This window comes from Eleginops maclovinus, chromosome 2 (genome assembly GCF_036324505.1).
Source record: "Eleginops maclovinus isolate JMC-PN-2008 ecotype Puerto Natales chromosome 2, JC_Emac_rtc_rv5, whole genome shotgun sequence".
NCBI lineage: Eukaryota > Metazoa > Chordata > Actinopteri > Perciformes > Eleginopidae > Eleginops > Eleginops maclovinus.
The window spans coordinates 25,853,016-25,872,473 of record NC_086350.1 but is presented as its reverse complement, the minus strand read 5'-3'; the positions used below and the strand labels follow the sequence as shown (position 1 = coordinate 25,872,473).

Here is a 19,458-nt window from a genome sequence, read left to right as displayed (position 1 = left end):
AAGGCTGAAGCCTCTGAATTATTATTATTACAGGACATAATTGCAGCGTTGCAGGAAAGCTATAATAATAATAATAATAATAATAATAATAATAATAATAATAATAATAATAATAACAGCTTTGATTTAAGAATATTAATTTTTTTAACATTTATAACACTACAACTTAATTTCTAATTGACATTTAAGGGACTTTTGCATATGGATCATGAATCATGCTACTGTAAACCTGTAGTCGTGGTCCTGCCTAAAGAACAGTATTATATTTTGGCGTCTTCTGTATGCTTTTTAACATGCTCCTGGATCCTATTTTCATTTACGTAAAAAGACTTATGGAAGATAAAGACTCTCCGCTGACAGATCCCTTATGTCCTCTCTGTAAAGATGGAGGAGTAGCAGCTGACAGGTCCTGTTTTCCTGAGCTCACTTCATTATACCGGCACATGCAGAAGAAGAACAACTAATGACAGAACATACGCTCTCTGTCATCAGGTCACATCTGACATGCTGGTCCTGTCAAAGCTTTTATACAGTTTGAGTTCTCTCTGCCCTGACTGAAGAGAGGCCCCTGGCATGATGGATTTGTCTTCTCTCATGATTGTACAGCCCTCTGATCCTCTGCCCAGGTGTGCTGCATTGCTACAACGAGGTGCATGACGAGGTGCACCTGGAATGGAAGAACATAAAAGCTCCAATGCCAACAGCAGAAGGGAGAAGTCTCTGGTGTGGGGACTGCTAGGTTTTTGGTGCTCAAATTTATATGTGTATATTTTGATGTTTGGTTCAAATAAATCCTATGGTCTTGATTGTTTTAAGGGTGTCTTCAGGTGGTTTATTTGGGTTAGTGGTGGACATGTGTTAGCCTAACAGTTAGATGAGAAGTTAAACGTCTGGAGGTGAAAAAAGAAGATGATCAGGACCTGTTGGAGGATATGCAGGCATTGCTCTATTTTTTAATTGCAAATAATAAAGCTCTGTGGTAGGGAAAGATGATATATCAGTTTATAGTTAAGAAATAGACAGTTTGCAAGCCTTTTCTATCTGTAAAGTTTGTATTTTGCAATTCAAACTGTCATAGATGACCATTATGATCACAAAGATCAGTTGGCCCGGATTTACAGTGAATCTCTTACGTGTTTGGTTATTGGTAGAACCAAGGATTCAAAGTAAAACATTACAATCTAAAATAAGTGTCATGATACTGATCTAAAACATGATTTACTATCTTGTTCTGCAGTCTGTTGGTCTGGTCTGTGCAGTCCCTCAACTTAATACAGAAACAATAGTGTGGCGGGAGGTGAGGGCAGAGAGTCGGGTAGGGTATGGGGGCAGGTAGTGTGGGGCAGATTAAGCAGAAGGGACAGGCCAGGCAGTGGGGGCCCGGGGCCCATTGGGGGCCTGTGAGCCAACACAGATTACTCACGCTTAACCTGGACTGAAGCAGCTTAGCTCCGGCTCGGACACACTGCTCTCTATTCTGTTCGGCTCTATTCACTGGGCAGCCCTCCCTCTGGATACCCCAATGTGTCAGTATTTCCATTCAATACTTTGCCAAATCTGAATGGTTTGTTAAATCCCGCAAAAACTGACCGGGTTGTCTCATTTCACAATGTGTGGGTTTGTAGGCAAACCAGATAACCAAATAAATGTAGAGAAGCACTAAAAAAGGGAGATCTTTAAAATATGTCCCCCTTTAAACTATCGTACAGTCCATTGGATCAAATCCAGGGGTTCCATTTCTCCAAATTTTGGGTTTCCTTTTCGTTCTCTCAATGGGTTTCCTTAAAGCTGCCTAGCAGATCAGCAACCTCCATCTAGGTATTTTTCACAAGAATGTTTCTCATCCTTAATTGGAACGTTAGCACAGCATAATGTACAGAGAGCTGATGTTTTCATATTACTACATGCAGACATACTTGCCATGCATATAATAACTACCATGCCACTAGCATAGCTACAAAAACATAAATTGTTTACAAGTTGCAAGTTATATTAGATCATAAAGAAACAGCTAATGTGTCCAACAGCTCAGATTAACATGCCTCATCACATTCAGTAAACATTCATCATTTTTATTTCAATTTTTGAGGGCAAATCTCTACATGAAATTAATTAGGGTCAAATTTACCTGCATCTCCTTACAAATTTGGTACAGGCTCAAAGTGTGTTCACATTTAATACATCCATGACCCTAAATGAGGAAAAGAACGTGTCACAGTTATTTTATACAGCTCCAAAGTGAGTATGAACGGAAACATGAAAGTAAGGGAAAGGGAGAAGGACAGAAACACCACCTCTGGCCCCCTGGTCAGGCCAGCACTTGCCACCCTGCTGTTTGTAAAATAGAAGAACGTGGAGTATATGACCCCATGATTTGCCTGCTGCAGCGGGCTTCTTCTAACATTAACAATCCTGGGAGTAGAGTGAACAGGATCGTGATATTTCATTTTATCACTGATTTTAGCGTATTACAGGGAACCAAACTCAATGCCATACAGGACCACACACCACTGGCTTTGTGGATCACAGAACAACTGACCGGCCGGCCATAGTTTGGATTACTGAATAACTGTGTGGTAGCAACTTAATACCTGTGAAATAAGGTCTTACTTAAAACATGGCAATGATGCTCTCAAATCATTTAATACACACTTCAGATCAATGGAAAACTGTGTCAGCATTGCAATTTCAAAAGTAAGTCATTATAAAAAGGACTTTGTCCTGTTGGACTGTGGTGATCACAGACTTCTTTCAGCGCTGAGTCAAACTTAATTGCTTGTGGCACTCATTCAAAAGCTCACGGCACCCCGACAGCTGCACATCAGCAGCAGCATGGGCTTCTATAGTTGACCTCATTGGGAGTGAGGCTGCCAGTGGAGGGACCAACACTCCGTAAGATGAGCTTGTAGAGCCTGAGACCATGCACATGCTTTCGAATGACACCACAATCCCTCTAGTGGCTGATAAATGCCAACACCACTACTAACCTGCAAAATTGGTTACTGAAATTCATTATACAATGTTAAAAAAAGGGAACCCTCAATTGTTTTCATGGCCTATCCTTTCCTTCTACAGCTCGTTGTAAATTTCTTCCACAATCCACCTGAAGACTCTGGTTTCTAACTCAGTGATCTCCTACATTTTGTTCTGGATTTAATGCAGTGGCACCTACAAACACACAGGATTGCTGTAATCCATACAGTCAATATCTGAGAAATAGGGGGTGGGACCTGTGCTGTGAATCGCTGACAGAGAGGTGAAAACAAAGACAAAGAGCTCTGAAGAGAAAAATGTAGATGATCTTGAGAAAGTTTGACCCTTTTCATTCTATTTTGTTTTAATGAGGGTCAGGTCTTGCATGTTATAAAACCATACAGCCTGTGGATGTACGGTGGGGGTCATCTGGGGAAGGTTTTCCCAGTCATATTGACAGGAGAACAGAAATGTGGTAGCATCTTTTTTGGCATTCTGTAAATAGAAGCAAATGACTGTTTACTGGAAAGGCTGGTGTTTTATGTGTTATACTTAATGTCAGAAGCATCACTGATCAATGGCAGGACATCCAAACAAATCTTTCTGTCTATAATGTTTAGTGAAGTGTTATTTTAATTCCATAAAGCATATCCTGGCTTTGAATCCCAATCCCCAGGATCACAAACAGCTGGATCCTGCATTTCCCCCAATGCAAAATAATAATATCTTTTCATTTCACCCTCCCTGGTAAACACCTACATCTTTTAAATTCAACACACAGGACACCAGAATGACGTTTGTGTAGTAATTACTATGCTCATTAAGATTTTGCATCACAAACCGGTGTAATCTGAACAAAATATGAAAACAAATTGATGGTCTTGAATGCATGCATAACTATTAATAAGAAGAAAATAATAGAAAAGAGTGTGTGGAGGGAGGTGAGGTGGTCACTTTAGTCATTTTACATGTAGCAAATATTTAAAAGGTTTTTTATTAATAATGGAAATTGGCCTCATCCATCCCCACAGCTTTAATGGTTGTCCGTAAAACTACAGGATGCTTACACACGCACACACACACACACACACACACACACACACACACACACACACACACACACACACACACACACACACACACACACACACACACACACACACACACACACACAGTGGAGGTCCACTGATTGTTCTCTTGATCATTCATCGGGCTGAGGAGCTAAACAAGCTTTAAGCTAATAACAAGCTAACGACATGCTAATGAGTTGACAAGGCCCGAGTGTCTCTGAGGCCTGTCTGCTATACAGCCAATTAGTTAACACCCAATGGGAGTTCCCTTCTTATTAACAAGGTGGCTGCTGAAGACCGCCCCCCCCCCCCTACTGTTGGTCACACTAACTGAAGGGGAGGGTGGTCACTTCACTTGAAGCTTGATATGATGTTACTATCAACCTCAACAGCTCCTCTTTATGGAGGCTGTGGTGTGAATGGCCGCTGACATGTTTACTGGAATGCTGTCATTAAATAATACATTAAAATGATTATTAATAATATTATGACCGTAAATATTAACGGGATGAATCTGAATCTTTATGTTTGCATGTTATTTATACTTTTTAAAGAGATGAAAGAAAAAGACATACATAATGTAATTCTACTCATTAGTCTGTATTCTGATAAGCAAATGCTAAATTGAACATTCATTTTTTGTTGTCAATTTGATGCATTATTTAAAATATGCCTTATATAGAGATTTAAAAAAAAAAAAAGAATTTGTCCATCCATGTATCTGTTTGTCGGGTAAAACCTTTTTTCTTTCATACCTCGTTGCAAACTAATTAGGCTTTTTAATTTCCAAATATAGCCAATGTGTATATCTTTACTAAGCAGCAAAAGGCGTTATCTTTGGCCAAATCTTGGTGTTGATTTCTAAAAGTAAAGGCTTCTTCCCACTGTCATTTCATCCCAGAAAAGACAACTGTTGCATTTCGGGAAAAGTGTTAAAGGAGAATGTGACGATGTGATTTTATGCACCATACATTACATTTTTAGTTTCCATTAAAGTTTCAATTCCCCATTCATTTACGCTCTGAACTGTAAGTTTAGCCTTGGTTGTTATCTGACAATGCTCTGGCAGGTGGAATGTTGGTTGTTCTCCTTTACACAGGATCACAGCCAGATGGACCATCAGGTTGCACTCTGGGTGCCCCCCCGTCGACCCGGTGTAACAGCACTTTTTGCTGCTGTATCTGCTGATATTTTCTATTCTAATCCACAAACTCTCTCTCTGTCCCTCTGTCAGAGTGTATGTGTTACACATCATATCAAATACTCAGGGTTGTTGTTGTGTGTCTGACCACATGAAAGAGTTAAAATAGTATGAATGGTGTTGTCTGAACTCCGTAGAAGCAACCATCCGCTTTCAATGTAATGTGGCGTAATTTACAATCATCTAAACCCTAGTGTTATTTATGCATGACACATCCACAAGCAGGCACATGCAGAGATAGACCTCAAAAGGGGCTTGAGCACCTGTCCTTTTGCCCTGTTTTAAATAAAATCAAAGGAAATTGTCTAACATAAAGAAATACATTTTGTTATCTAAGGCTTATGTTTTGCTTTCGTCATTTTGTGAATTATTATTATTATTATTATTATTATTATTATTATTATTATTATTATTATTATTATTATTATTATTATTATTATTATTAATGAACTAATTTGTTGGAACATAGTAATAGAATATTAGTGGTATAAAGTCTTATTGCCCCTTATTTCCAAGGCTCAATAAAGTGGTGCAGAACCGAGTCCTAAAACCCGGAAGTGAGTTAGCATTTTACAACTTCCGGTTCCCTCGTCTCTGAGTGATTTCTCCGTAGGATTTTGAGAAATAGCTCGAAATAAGGACTGTGTTTGACACAAATTTAAGAGACGGATCACGTTTTGTTCTACGACATTAAATACATATAAAAGTAGGGTATACATGTGGAGATTATTATTACAAATCGTGCATTTATCAAACAGGTTCGTTTATCACAGATCTTATTTTTTACAATATTCCAAAATCCTGTGGAGAAATCACATTGCTTTTTTGTCGAGGGAACCCATGCAGCTTACTTCTGGGTCGGACTACAAAAATACGTGATCCCTGCACCACTCTATTCTGAATGCCTTCAATGAGAAGGTGGTACACTTCATTTCTTTGCATGTAGCATTAATGTACTGTTGTGTAGTGTTTGAACCAACATCATACCTTGGCTTGTTTTAAATACATACATTTTAATATTCCTTAAAACTGGCTTTTTTATAGTTTAAATGTATTCCAGGAATAGATTTTTGAGTTTGGGCCTGAACCCCTCTAACATCCTCTGCAGGTGCCTGTCCACAAGGGTATTTTTTTGTCCGTATGGGCAGTTTCCACCTGTTTAATCTCAGAAAACACTAGAAACACTTTTAAACTCATCACAATGACTACCTGATAAAAGGGGATTTGAGTTCATTGAAATGTTTGTTAGATTTTTACAGTGTTTGACTGGGACAGGGGAGGGGTTCTGGGGGTGGAGGGTAGAAAGTGATCTGAAGCTCTCTAATTGTAGGTGGTGTGTTGTGGAAAGTGATTTTGTGTCCCAGCGTCTCTCTGTGTCTGTCACATCAATATCCAACCCCTCATTTAAACATCAGCTGTCTACTCGCACCCCCCACCCCAACCCCCCCTCAGTACACCACTAGAATCTCTCCGTCTCCGCTGACCACTTTTTGATGCTACTGAAAATCACTGCAGAGAAAATAATTAGCACTAAATTCAGACAATACACCCCCCCTCCTTCTTTTCTGTCAAACCCCAACTTTCTGTGCCCTCCACCCCTTCTTCTTCAGCTTCTCTCGGTGAGGAGGGCAGATATGGATGGGTGGATGGATTAGGGGGGATAATAGATGAGAGATGATCATCACGGGAGCCTCTGTCAGCTGTGACCTTTGCAGGCTGAGTGACCAGAGAGGGAGCAGAGTCATTACCAGCCTCCATCCCTTTGTGAGTCTGTCGCAGCCCCGCAGAGAGGAGAATGGCTCTGTCATTTAAGGCACCGGTTCCCAACCTGGGGATCAGGACCCCTAGGTCGTCACAGGATAATTTTTCTGGGTCATAGGACACAGTTTTACTATCTATATTATTAGCTTTTTTGGAGATTTTCCTTTTTTTTGTCTCTTGTGGCTTTCACAACAACATAGGTTAGAATTTCTCACATAAAAAGAGAAACTCAGCCCCAGATAAACTATTTTATTTTATTTGTTTGGTTTGTTTTACCTGCTGTTTGGAGAAACAGATGTATCTTGACACAAATGTTCTGTTTTATTTATTTTGTTTGTATTATTTTTATTTATGTAATGTAGCTTTAAAAGATCATTTTTTAAATTCAGTTATTGGGAGGGTATATCACAACAAGGAACAAAAACTATTATGGGAGAAATCTGCCGCATACAGCTGAGGGGTTTATAGGTGGTATAATCAATTCTGGGTTATATTGGGGGGGTTGGTATACAATTAATTTAAAGTGTTTATCCTCTGAGGGATAGATCACTTTCCTACAATTAGCACCATTTGCAGGTACAGTATAGGGGGAGGTGCGGCGAACGTGTTTTGTTATTAAATTCAAAGCCACTTATAAAAGTGTGTTACTCTGGTGTCCGATGTGCACGTTATATTTGACATGTTTTTAACGAGAGTCCAAACTGTGCCTGAAACACCTGAAGATGATGCTGCGGACACTGCCGTTCCAACGTCATATGGGGATTACTTAGACAGGAGATAGAATCGCATGTAGGGAAATAATAAATGTATTTCTTTGTGTTTTGTTTTAATATTGTATTTTTGTGAGTGAGGTATTGAATATCCTACGGCAGGGTTATCAAACTCAATTTCATCGCGGGCCACATAATCATTATGGTTGCCCTCAAAAGGCCGGTTTTAACGTTAAGACTTTATAAATATACTGTACATATATAATATATAAAATAATGTATTATGTTACATAATTGCCTCTGCATTGGATTATTATTGGTTTTAGTTATGACCTAATTAATATATCCCTGAAAGCAGAAGTCTTGCACACTTAGAGTACATTTCTGTCTTACCGTTACATAATAATCCCATGAATTTATGAGATTAAGTTAGCCTCATCATATGTCATCATAACGTTGTATTTTTTTAAGTACAATATAAAGTGAGGTGGCGGGCCGGATTTGGCCCGCAGGCCTTGAGTTTGATATCCCAACATACAGTATAACATATTGAAAGATTGAAAATGATTGATGAACATTTTTGACATTAAAGATAAGTTAGGTGTAGGTGTTTCTTATTGTTCCCTTTTCACACTGTCAACTTCTTATAAAGCATTGATGCAAAAATGATTATATTTCTGGATTGATGAAGAAAAATGTAGTCCAATTTCTTGAATTCCATCTGCCAATGTGCTCTCAGGTCTTTTTAGTTTCATAAAAGTGCTGTGAGGGTTTTACGAGTGTCTCAGTATGACTGCAAGCTTTTGAACATGTATCTGAGGAGGCAATAGTCATCATTCTCATGTGTTTTAACGCTGCTGTAATATCAATCATGTCATTCATTTATACTGAATTAAACACATATTTAATTTGTAGTCATTTTCTCTGTGATTTGTAAGCTTTCCTTAATTTTTCCAGATTTGTAATCAAGAAAAGGAGTGCAGTGCAAGAGACAGGTGCAGAATGATCATGTATATTATCTCATCTGTTCTCTCTGCTGGTTGTGATGTGGCTGATGAGCATCAGGTATGCCAACAGGCATGTTCAGACATGCAGCGAGGACCCCAGAGTGCACAGAGCCCCCTCACCCTGCCTGAGTAAAACCTCACCGATAGGCCCTCCAGAGGACAGACCATCCCCTTGTGTGGACCTCACAACAATCACCATGTAGTCTTCCTGACATCCACAAGAGAGGAGCCATTATCACTGGAGAGCCTGACACCTCTGCTAAAGTGGTGTTGACGGGTAAAGAAAAAGAAATCTGTTGCACAAAACAAATTCAATTTAAATCTTATTGCTACAGAGGTCACACTTTAACTGAGGATTATATAAACATCAGTCAGCTCTGTCAGTTACTGTGCAGTGACCAATTACCAGTGGTGTAAAGTAACTCAGTACATTTACTCAAGTAGTGTTCTTAAGTACAATTTTGAGATACTTGTGATTTACTTGAGTATTTCAATTGTATTCTACTTTGTACTTTTACTCCACTACATTTATCTAATCCCTTTAGTTTCTTTACAGATCTGGATTAATGATGGTAAATATAATCTCCCTTAAATCAGACTTTAGTTCACCTGGAGTAAATCCAGCAGCTACCCTGCAGTATACAAAGACATTCAACTAGCTGCACCTTTACCAGCTCTGAGAACACTTTAATGATCAATCATTATAAAACATATCAGAGATATTATTCTGAAATGGACCAATCAAACAATGACTACTTTTACTGTCGCTACTTTAAGTTCATTTAGATGAGAGTACTTTCTACTTTCACTGGAGGAACATTTAGAATGCAGGACTTTTACTGTGACAGAGTATTCCTACACTCTGGTACTTCTACTTTACTCAAGTACAAGATCTGAGTACTTCTACTTTACTCAAGTACAAGATCTGAGTACTTCTACTTTTACTCAAGTACAAGATCTGAGTACTTCTACTTTTACTCAAGAACAAGATCTGAGTACTTCTACTTTTACTCAAGAACAAGATCTGAGTACTTCTCCCACCACTTATAAACATATCCGCAAGGGAATAAGAGGGCTGCACCTTTCTGTTGAATAGGATAAGTCTAAAATAAAACCTGAACCTCACACTGTGTGTGTTAGTCTTGGTGCATATTTTGCTGCAGGATGGATTTGTTTCAGTGTTTTTATACCGCAACACCATGTTTAACGCAAGTCTTTTCTTAAATTGTTATCTCTACATGTATGGCAGCCATTCCAGTGTCTGTTGAATTCCAACATAGAGAAATGTTGTCAGTAATTTATAGAATACAATTTTTTCCAGGGCTGTATGTTGTATTATATTTGGGTTATGTGAGCTATTTCTTGATATTTAGAGGTATTTGTATTAAAATGATATTAAATAATAGCAGTAAAGCATTTCAAAACGAATTTGAATGCAGTTTATGATTTCTTTGATCATTTATGAAATGATTGGTGGTTCATTTAGATTGTTGGTTGACAAATACAGAGAGGACAAAATGTAATTAGAAATGAATATGATTAAAATGTCTGTGCTGTTGATTACATCTTTATTGTTTAAAAAACAAAAATGTTTTCAACTGGAAAATGAGTTGAATTGTCTGTGTATGTAAAGAACTGCTTAAAATGCTTAAAAAGAAAAGATAATAAAAAGAAAGGAAATGCAGTCATTGCCTTCCAGGCTCTCAATTTCAGGCAGACATTGAGAGACAAAAGAACTCAACAAGCCCCGTTTTTCATTTGTGGATATTGGAGTTGATATTATTTATCAGATATAAACCAGACTTCTACCTGATCATTGTCAATCAATTCATGTTAGCCTCGAACAGTTGGGCTCAAGATAAGAAAACTATATTTTTCTTTAGACACACCTATAGAAAAAACAGCAATTTATTATTCCATAGTATTTATCACAATCATGATTGTATCATTTCAATGCCTATACATACCATACAATAAATAAGAGGTTATAATAAAATAATACACTACAATTTCAATGACTTTGGTAAACTTTTAGCAAAAGATATATCAAAGGAGCTTGGCAATTAAAAAACCCACTTCAGAATGTGTCACTTAGAAAGGTGTTGCTTCTTTAAAGCCAATGCAGCAGCACTAACTATGGTTTGACCTTCAAAAGATAATGTACCTGCGCTTTTGGAGTAGTTTTCTGCTTTGTTGAAGGCATTCATTGTAAGTCGCTTTGAATTAGAGCTTCAGCTAAATGAAATGTAATGTAGAGTAACAAGAGTTCTCTTCAAATTTCAAAATAACAGCACACGTTTATCAAAGCACCCATAAACTAAGTTAAACATATGTATTCAGTTAAGATGAACTGGACCCTGTCAGGCCATGGCTGAAGAGCAGGTCCCAGGTCAGAGATGTGCTGTCAATGTCCACAAGGAGAAGGGTGAAAAAGCAACATTTACCTTCACACAATTCCACATAAAATCTGCCACCTTCATACAGTACGTGTCCTCAGTGAGCTGATTTATTGCTGCTTTGAGGCCTTGCTTCAAACCCTGCTGAACACAAGCTTTGGAGAAACTGTCCTCTTCCACAACCAACACGTCCATCCTTTGGTGTCCTCCTCCAAGCAGGGTAATGTTGACGTCAGTGTCCGAGGTGTGACTGTTACTGGGTCTTTCTGTGTAATGACCACGTGACACACACACTGAGGGAACATGTATCACAGCACACCACCACTCCTCCATCTGTTTTCTGCTCCTCCTCCTCCTCCTGCTGCCTCCTCTGTGTCTCCTCCTCTACCTCCTCCTCTGAGACGCTGAATCCTCCTCCACAGCGACAGCCGTATGTGTACACACACTCCTCTGAAACAACACACATGACTTACATTTTAGATTAGAAATGACTGATGTATCTGACTTAATCACACAGTGACGAGGACTTGTTAGGGTATTATGACCATGGGTATAATTAGAACTCAAAGATATAAGGACCCGATTAATCTGTTATGTACAATTTTGATGCTGTTTTTCCCAGGTGGTGTAAAATATGACATCATGTACTGTGAGACAATATAAATGTGTCTCCCATCATCACTTCCTGTAATGTTGCTGATTGTGTTGGAACATAGCCGACATTGTTGCAAATCAATGCGCAGGAATATTTACAGGATGGTATTATTGGATTTTCAGTGTTTTTTTTATCTTAACTTCTCTATGAAAGGAGTGGTGCAGGACTGAGTGCTAAACACATGAAGGAGTTAGCAACTTAGCACTTCCAGTCTCCTTGTCTTGAAATCAATGGTTTTATAAATGTGTAGTGAGGTGAAACACAAGCTAGAAGATGTTTTCTGGTATTTTTCTTAACATGAAATCCATCAGTGAAACCACGGCTGAATGTCTGAATAGTTAACGCAAAACAGAGGTTGCTAACAAGTGGCTAAATGAGACTACTAAACATCATCACGGCAAACATTAGCCACATTTAGCTTAGCGTTGGTGCAGTCATGTGACCGTGACGTTGTTTGTTTATAGCCAGGCGTTTGCTTTATACTCGTGGCAATTGCAGGTTTGCTTAAAAATCATAAAAGTGGTGCTAATATGAGGAGATTATCATTCTGAACAAAAGCTGTAAGTATCATACACGTGTGTTTGCAACAGATTATATTTTATGGAATATTCCAATATCCAATTAAAGAATAACCACGCTTTTGTCGAGGGAGCCCTTGTGATGCTAAACTTCCGGGCTGACAAATGTATCATCACTGCACCACTCCATTACCAGTGCCTGCTTTGTGTGTGTGTGTGTGTGTGTGTGTGTGTGTGTGTGTGTGTGTGTGTGTGTGTGTGTGTGTGTGTGTGTGTGTGTGTGTGTGTGTGTGTGTGTGTGTTTAAACAGTGTGTACTAACCCTCGTCCCAGGTCATGTCCTCCAGACACACTGTACAATCCACCGGCCAATCCTGTTTCAGTTCCTGAGCTGGAGGAACATGGATGCATGATTTTTTTATAGTGGCAGTAGAAGGACAATAAGCAGCAATATGGAACATCAGCAGTGAACAGTATTATATCTTCACATCTCTCACATAATGTTGTTGTATTCAGAGTTTGGTTGAGGAAGGACTAGACTATGTATTGAATTAATATGGATGTTCACACCATTTTTTTTTGGGCTCTGATATCTTTATAAAGTTATATACAGATTTCAAACACGAGACAGAGAGGATGAGACGTAAAAGGGCTGCTAGCTATACCAGGTGAGCTATCTGACATTTAATTATGTTGTTTATTCTACACACACAACATTTATAGAGTGGTGCAGGAACGAGTCCTAAAACCCAGAAGTGAGTTAGCATTTTACCACTTCGGTTCCCTCGTCTCTGTGGGATTTCTCCGTAGGATTTTGGAAAATAGCTCCAAATAAGGTCTGTGGTTGACACATATTTAAGAGACGGATCACGTTTTGTTCTACGACTGTTCCACTGGAGATTTTTGAAGACTTTACGTGTCTGAAAAACGATGGTTGTTAACAAGTGGCTGAATAGGACTACAGAAGTTGTCGAGGACGTTGTACGTCATTACGCCGAACACGTAAACACTCCCGCTAAGTTTGTTAGCCCATCTTTGTAAGACGATATCAGACTGCTGATTAAAACAGCCGTGACTTCTAGTTAAACTCAGTGTGGCTAAAAGGAAAAGCTTTGTTAAAGCGTGTGAAAGTCAGTTGAAAGGATCTTAAGTTGGCGTGATGTTGAAGTCGTGCGACCCTGCTGTACTCGTCTGTAGTTCCTTTATAGTGTAACATTAGCATTTTGCTTCCGGCGATTAGATTTATGATTCAAAAATGATAAAAGGGTAGACATGTGGAGATTATCCAACTGAACAAAACGTGCATTTATCAAAAAGTTGTTTTCCACAGACCTTATTTTTAACAATATTCCGAAAGTCTATGGAGAAATCACATTGCTCTTTGTCAAGGGAACATATGCAGCTTACTTCCGGGCGGGCCGGCCTTCAAAAATACACCATCCCTGCACCACTGTATTGCATGTCTGTCCAGCCTGGAAGAGAGATCCCTCCTCTGCGTTGATTGTGGGATTTCCTTGGGAGGTTTTCCGTGTGGATGCAAGGGGTCTAAGGACAGAGGGTGTCATCTGCACCAGCTCTAAAGATAGCTAAAAGGACCAAAGCAGCTTCTGCTTCAGCCTCACCAGCATGATGTCAATGTACGAACCAGAACAGAAAAAGTGGAACACATCTGCTCTCTTACACTTCATCCTGCAAACATTATAGACCCATCACGCTCTTAGTATTACGGTATGAATGAGTTATGAACACAGTTTGGGTATTTTAGTGTTTATTACCGTCAGTGAAGTTTATTTTAGCGAGGAACACGGGTTTAATTGTTGAAATGTTATCTTACTGTTTAATGTTTGTGGACAGTCCAGCTTGTTGTCTTTATTTCAACATAAGGAAATCAAGAGTTAGGGGTTAATATCAAAATGTAATTCTAAATAACCAGATTTCTTTTCTTCTAAATGTACAATTTAACACTGAATTTTCTTTGTACTCAAACTGTAAAACCCCCTGATATAAATGTGTCATTTTTGATATTGGGCTGTATACATTTGATTGATTGATTAATAAAAAAAGAATAAAAGCAAGAAGACATTCTACAATCTGACAACCTCTACGGTTACAATGCTTTTGGGAAACATCTCTCCTCGTCTCACATTGGTATACATGTAATGGATTTCACGCCCTTGAGGTGCTTTTGTTAGAGGGTGCTATAATGCTCAAATCCTCACATTTTTTAAAGCAAATTTCACATTTAAACGGAAAGAACCGCTGCCATCAATATATGAAAAGTGATGGAAAAATGACGTTTAGGCATGTGAACAGATTTCACACACTCTTATTATTTCTACTGACACTCATTATCAAGTTGTACAGTTTGACAGTGATAATTACTCTGAACCATTAATAATGGGTGCTAAACTTCGCTCGGATCTTAATTAGTGTTAGAAAAATCGAAACTTAATCAATCCATAAAGGCTTTGTTACAGTCTGATGAAATGACAATGAATGTATGTAGCCAGTAACTTCCAAAAATGATATTGGTTTGAGAATCATTTTATGGTTTATGTTAGAGTTTTTACATCCTCAAATCTTTATTGTTGTTATTGTAAATATTCTTCTCTCTTTTTGCACTATTTTATTTATGTTATTTGCACCATGTATGTTGAGTTGTTGGAGGAGCACGCGACATAAGATTTTCATTGCCAACATATACGCTGTATCTGCTGTGCATATGACCAATAAAGCCTTGAAACCTTGAAACCTGAAACCTGAAACCTTATGGAGGTTTTGATGACGTTTGGATTCATGGTCTTTTGTAAAGGATAAACGTGAGTAAAGTGAGGTGTGAGCTCTACCTCTCCTCTGCAGGTCATACTCTCTCCTGGTGTTCTGGTCGCTCAGAATCCTCCAGGCTGCATCAGCTTCCAGAAACTTCTTCACACCGGACTCTGCTTCTGAAGAACCTCTGAGGCGGTCTGGGTGGAACTGTATTGGGGGTGCACACACAAACATATACACAGGGTTAGGGCTCAGATAAATATATAGGATGAATCATCTACTCTTCTGTTCAGTATCCTTTGTTTTTACTTTCAAATTGGAATTAATAAAGTAAATCTAATCTCATCTACACTTTAACATAAACACAGAATAATAATAATGTATTGTTATAGCACCATAGAGACACAAGCATGTTCTTGTACAGCAGAGATGTCCAATCTACGGCCCGGGGGCCAAATGCGTCCCGCGGGCCATGTTGAATCAGCCCCTTAGCCAATTCAAAAAGAAGAATGGAATATGGCCCACACATGAAACTTGCTCGTCTAATATTTTTTGCTTCTTAAATTCATGTGTTAATGAGCCCTATTTTCAAAGAAATTCAGTCCATTAAAGTTGAAAACATTTTCTAACAAATCTAAGTTGATAACAAAAAAGCCCAATCATTTATTTACATAACCAGCTTGAAATATACCCTGCATATTTCCCCTTATTATCAGCAACCTGAGGCTTCTGTTTAAGGCATGAGCTGCCAACAGAATGAATGAAACCCCACAGAGAGCTTTAATGTACGCTGTTTTTTTCTAAAAGCATTTTCAAGTTACAAGCATCATTTACCTACATTTGTTAGATTTTCCTCACTCATAACTTAACTTATGAGGCAATATACGTAGTGAGGGGCCCAGCCCTTCGTATTTTTTTCTGTTTGTGGCCCTCTGGGAAAAACGTCTGGACACCCCTGCTCTATAGTATGCATTAATGTGTTGCGTCACGCTTACACAGACACAGTGTGTTTACCTGTAAGGCCAGCTGCTGGTACCTGTGTCTGAGCTGCTGCACTGAGTCTGAGGGACTGGCCCCCAGAACAGCATACAGGTCCTTCTCTGCACTCATCCCTGTCAACACAACACCGGCATCAATAACAAAGATCCACTGACAGAGCTAATAATCTTCCAACTGGCTTTACACAGAAGCTTTAGATGGCTACATCTAAAGCATGTCTTGAACAGCCAGATCAGTTTATGTTTTGCAAGATCAGTATTAGATTTGCAGATGACAGGCAAACAAATACTCCTGAGGAGACCCCTATTAAAGCTATTTTGTATTGTGATGGTTAGTCAGTTAATGAGATCTAAGATCAAGAGGCACCTACTATGTTAGAGCCAGTATTTAGTTTTTTTTTAAAAGGCCACCTAATGGTGATGTATGTAGTCAACATGGCACAATTCCCAAGGTGCCACTCTCTAAAGGGACAGAGATGGGCAACCTGCCGAAAAGACGCTGTTGAGGCACCTTGTTGTTTTAACCGTTTAAGTTTTGAAGTTATACAAGCCTAAGAAAGAAAGAAAGGAACACCACCGAAGTTGTTTATTATTTAATTTGAGTTTTTCCTCCTTTGTTTTAACTATTGTAAAGGCCTGCTTTCTTGGTTACCTTTGTGAATAAGTTTGTTATTTCATTTTGAGCAAACCCATTGCACAATATCAACACACCATCTGATGCCAAGTGAACAAATATCAAGTAAAGAAAATGTTTTAGAAATGTCTGTTTAAGGCATCTAGTGGCTTGTTGAAAAACCATGGAAGAAGGCCACTGGTTATATCTTCTGTACCTTACCGTCATTTATTCAATATTTATAAAATTGTCAATACAGGTCGAAGTGTTCCATGTTTATTCTGTCTATAGTGTCTTTATTATATTCTCTACATTATACTACATGTACCTCTGTAGTATAATCAAAATGTGTAATGTCTGTTTATCCCTATTACTATCGTATATGATAAACCTATTATAACCAGTGTGTTGGGTGTAAGGCGTTACAAAAGTAACGGAGTTACAGTAATGTATTACTTTTTGCTGTAACGCAGTAATATAACACATTACTTCTGAAATGTGTATAATATAATAGCCCTTACAATTCTCAGTAACGCAGTTACAACACATTTTAACCTGAAATGATGTGGTGTTTAGTTTCTAAGAAATCACAAACATCGTGAGACATTCCGACACCAGAGAAATAATTGTGCCGGTAGAATAGTAACTCAGTAAGCCTGTTTACTATTGGTTAAGAGGGCTGCAGAAACAGATTTGTGATTGAGAGCTGCAGGCTCACAATGCAGAGCTGCGGGCTCACAATGCAGAGCTGCAGGCTCACAATGCAGAGCTGCAGGCTCACAATGCAGAGCTGCAGGCTCACAATGCAGAGCTGCAGATGCACAATGAAGAGCTGCAGGCTCGGAGAAAAGAAAAGAGAAAGACAGGAGAGCACGCAGCCCAAAGCACCAGAAGGTAACTTTCTCTGGGTCTGCTGCTTGAACCCCGAGAAGTTCAGAGACTCGTGGCAGAGTGTTGAAGATCTGCAGCCTCTGTCCTCTGTGGAATCGCCGGCTTTTAGAAAGCTTGTCAGCCAAATCCCCGTTAACACACCAATGACAAGGTGAGCTAACGCTGCCATAGAGACTCGTTCATATACAGCAGGTTACAGGGCCGTGCAGAGGCTCCACTAACATGTTATTAATAACACACAGAGACGTCATGTTACCGGTATCACATATTATTCAGCCCACTTAAACGGAGCACACGTTTAATTTCAGCATACTGCCATAGATAGCTTTAATTAATGAGCTGCAATAAACTACATTTTAGCATTAAAGCCATATTTAGAGGTTATTTTGGTGAAAGTAACGCAAAGTAACGCAAAAGTAGTGTAACGCATTACAGTTCAGAGACAGTAATAATGTAATGTAACTTATTACTTTAAAAAGACAGTAATAAGTAATATGTACTGTATTACATTTTGGAAGTAACTTGCCCATTCTGTGGCACTTCTGGCTAGATGCTAACTGCATTTCATTATCAGTACTTGCACTATGAGTAATAACAATAACTTTAATCTAATATATCGATAGGTAGATTGGATCAGTTGGCTCACAAGCCTATAACACATACAACTATTTAATCAAATAACACATATTTTATACATGTCCAGTATTTTTTTTAAATGACAAAGCTAGGTTAATTTGAGCATTTTATTGGATCTTTATTATGTTTAACGTTACTCTAGAAAGGGATTTGGAAAGCAGTTCAGTAACACCTGCTTGTTTAAAGAGCTGCAATGACAGCCAGGCTGGATGCAGTGTTCCATACACTGTATACAAGTTACTACACACGTTATAGATTTCTCTGACTGGAACGTAAAACAGAAGCTATCTAACTGGACTGCTAAGCTACTTCGGTGTCTTCATAAACTCCGCCATTAATGTCCCATTAACGGTTCAGTATGTTATGGAGCTAAACATGACGGAACACTTATGTTCGGTACTGCTGTTTGGTTTGTAGCGAGCCGAACAAACGTTAGTGAAGCCGGAAATAATGTCATTTTGTTTATAACGAAGGCTCATAATAAAAGCACATTTTGTTCTTTATTGTATGTGTTTGTGTTTCTCATGTAAAGCAGTAAACATACCATAAACCAAGGGTGTCACCTAAGTGAAGACATGTGTCCAGCGATGTACGGAATCCTCCTGTGTTTATAGTCCGGCTGCTGACATCCTGTGGCGCTCACCAAGACTTCCGGTCTATTAAACAAATAAAAGCACCGTACTACAACTCAGTGGGAGACGGAAAAAATCAATCCAAACATACATTATGTACTATTACCTTAACAGCTAGCTAGCAATAGCGAAACGTAGACCTAATCACATAATAACATGTTTTTATTTTCTTATTATTTTTTATTTAAAACTGCTGAAAATACATTCAGGGAGAAGCCTCAACATTTAATGGTGACGAAAACATAATTAATGCAGTCAATAAAACCAAAAGATATAAATAAAGACAAAGAAAACATTTACAAAAAATGTCAGCCATTCTAAATATGGCTGACAATATCTGCCCCTGAAATGATACTGTTAAAAAAAACATTGTAACAATTAACTCAGAGTTTAACACTTGATTTTCTTGATCCGAAAATGTTAATTTCATATTTCATCAGCACTAATAACTAAAATTGTGCAAATCAAGAGTGATAGTTAAAAACAGTGATGTACAAACCTGTCTTTTCAGGGTTAAAGCATGCTACTGGTTAGACAGTGATCATCATTTTGTTTGAAGAAAATAATACTCCCAAATGTAAATGGATAATGTATTTTAATATAATTTAACTATGTGAAATGAAGTGTTA

At 38.5% G+C, this 19,458-nt stretch overlaps 1 protein-coding gene across 2 annotated transcripts; it reads right to left on the bottom strand.

The window, feature by feature from the left end:
* Positions 1 to 10,614: 10,614 nt before the first annotated feature.
* On the bottom strand, positions 10,615 to 18,853 carry dnajc24 (DnaJ (Hsp40) homolog, subfamily C, member 24). 2 transcript variants are annotated; one of them, XM_063875293.1, is made up of 5 exons: positions 18,742 to 18,853; positions 16,074 to 16,171; positions 15,137 to 15,266; positions 12,613 to 12,681; positions 10,615 to 11,568 (listed from the first exon to the last, which is right to left on the bottom strand). In XM_063875293.1, exons 2-5 carry the CDS (start codon positions 16,167 to 16,169, stop codon positions 11,372 to 11,374), a joined length of 492 nt encoding a protein of 163 aa, XP_063731363.1. In that variant the 5' UTR covers positions 16,170 to 16,171; positions 18,742 to 18,853; the 3' UTR covers positions 10,615 to 11,371. The 2 variants fall into 2 exon arrangements, with proteins under 2 accessions (XP_063731363.1, XP_063731373.1); XM_063875303.1 differs by lacking the exon at positions 16,074 to 16,171 and having other exon boundaries at positions 18,742 to 18,824.
* Positions 18,854 to 19,458: the final 605 nt, after the last annotated feature.

Coding starts and splice junctions, on each gene's coding strand:
- dnajc24 (XM_063875293.1), bottom strand. CDS start 16,169: ATGAGTGCAGAGAAGGACCTGTATGCTGTTCTGGGGGCCAGTCCCTCA. Junction 15,267..16,073: donor ACCAGCAGCTGGCCTTACAG/GTAAACACACTG, acceptor CCCCCAATACAG/TTCCACCCAGACCGCCTCAG. Junction 11,569..12,612: donor GGACATGACCTGGGACGAGG/GTTAGTACACAC, acceptor GTGTTGTTTCAG/AGGAGTGTGTGTACACATAC.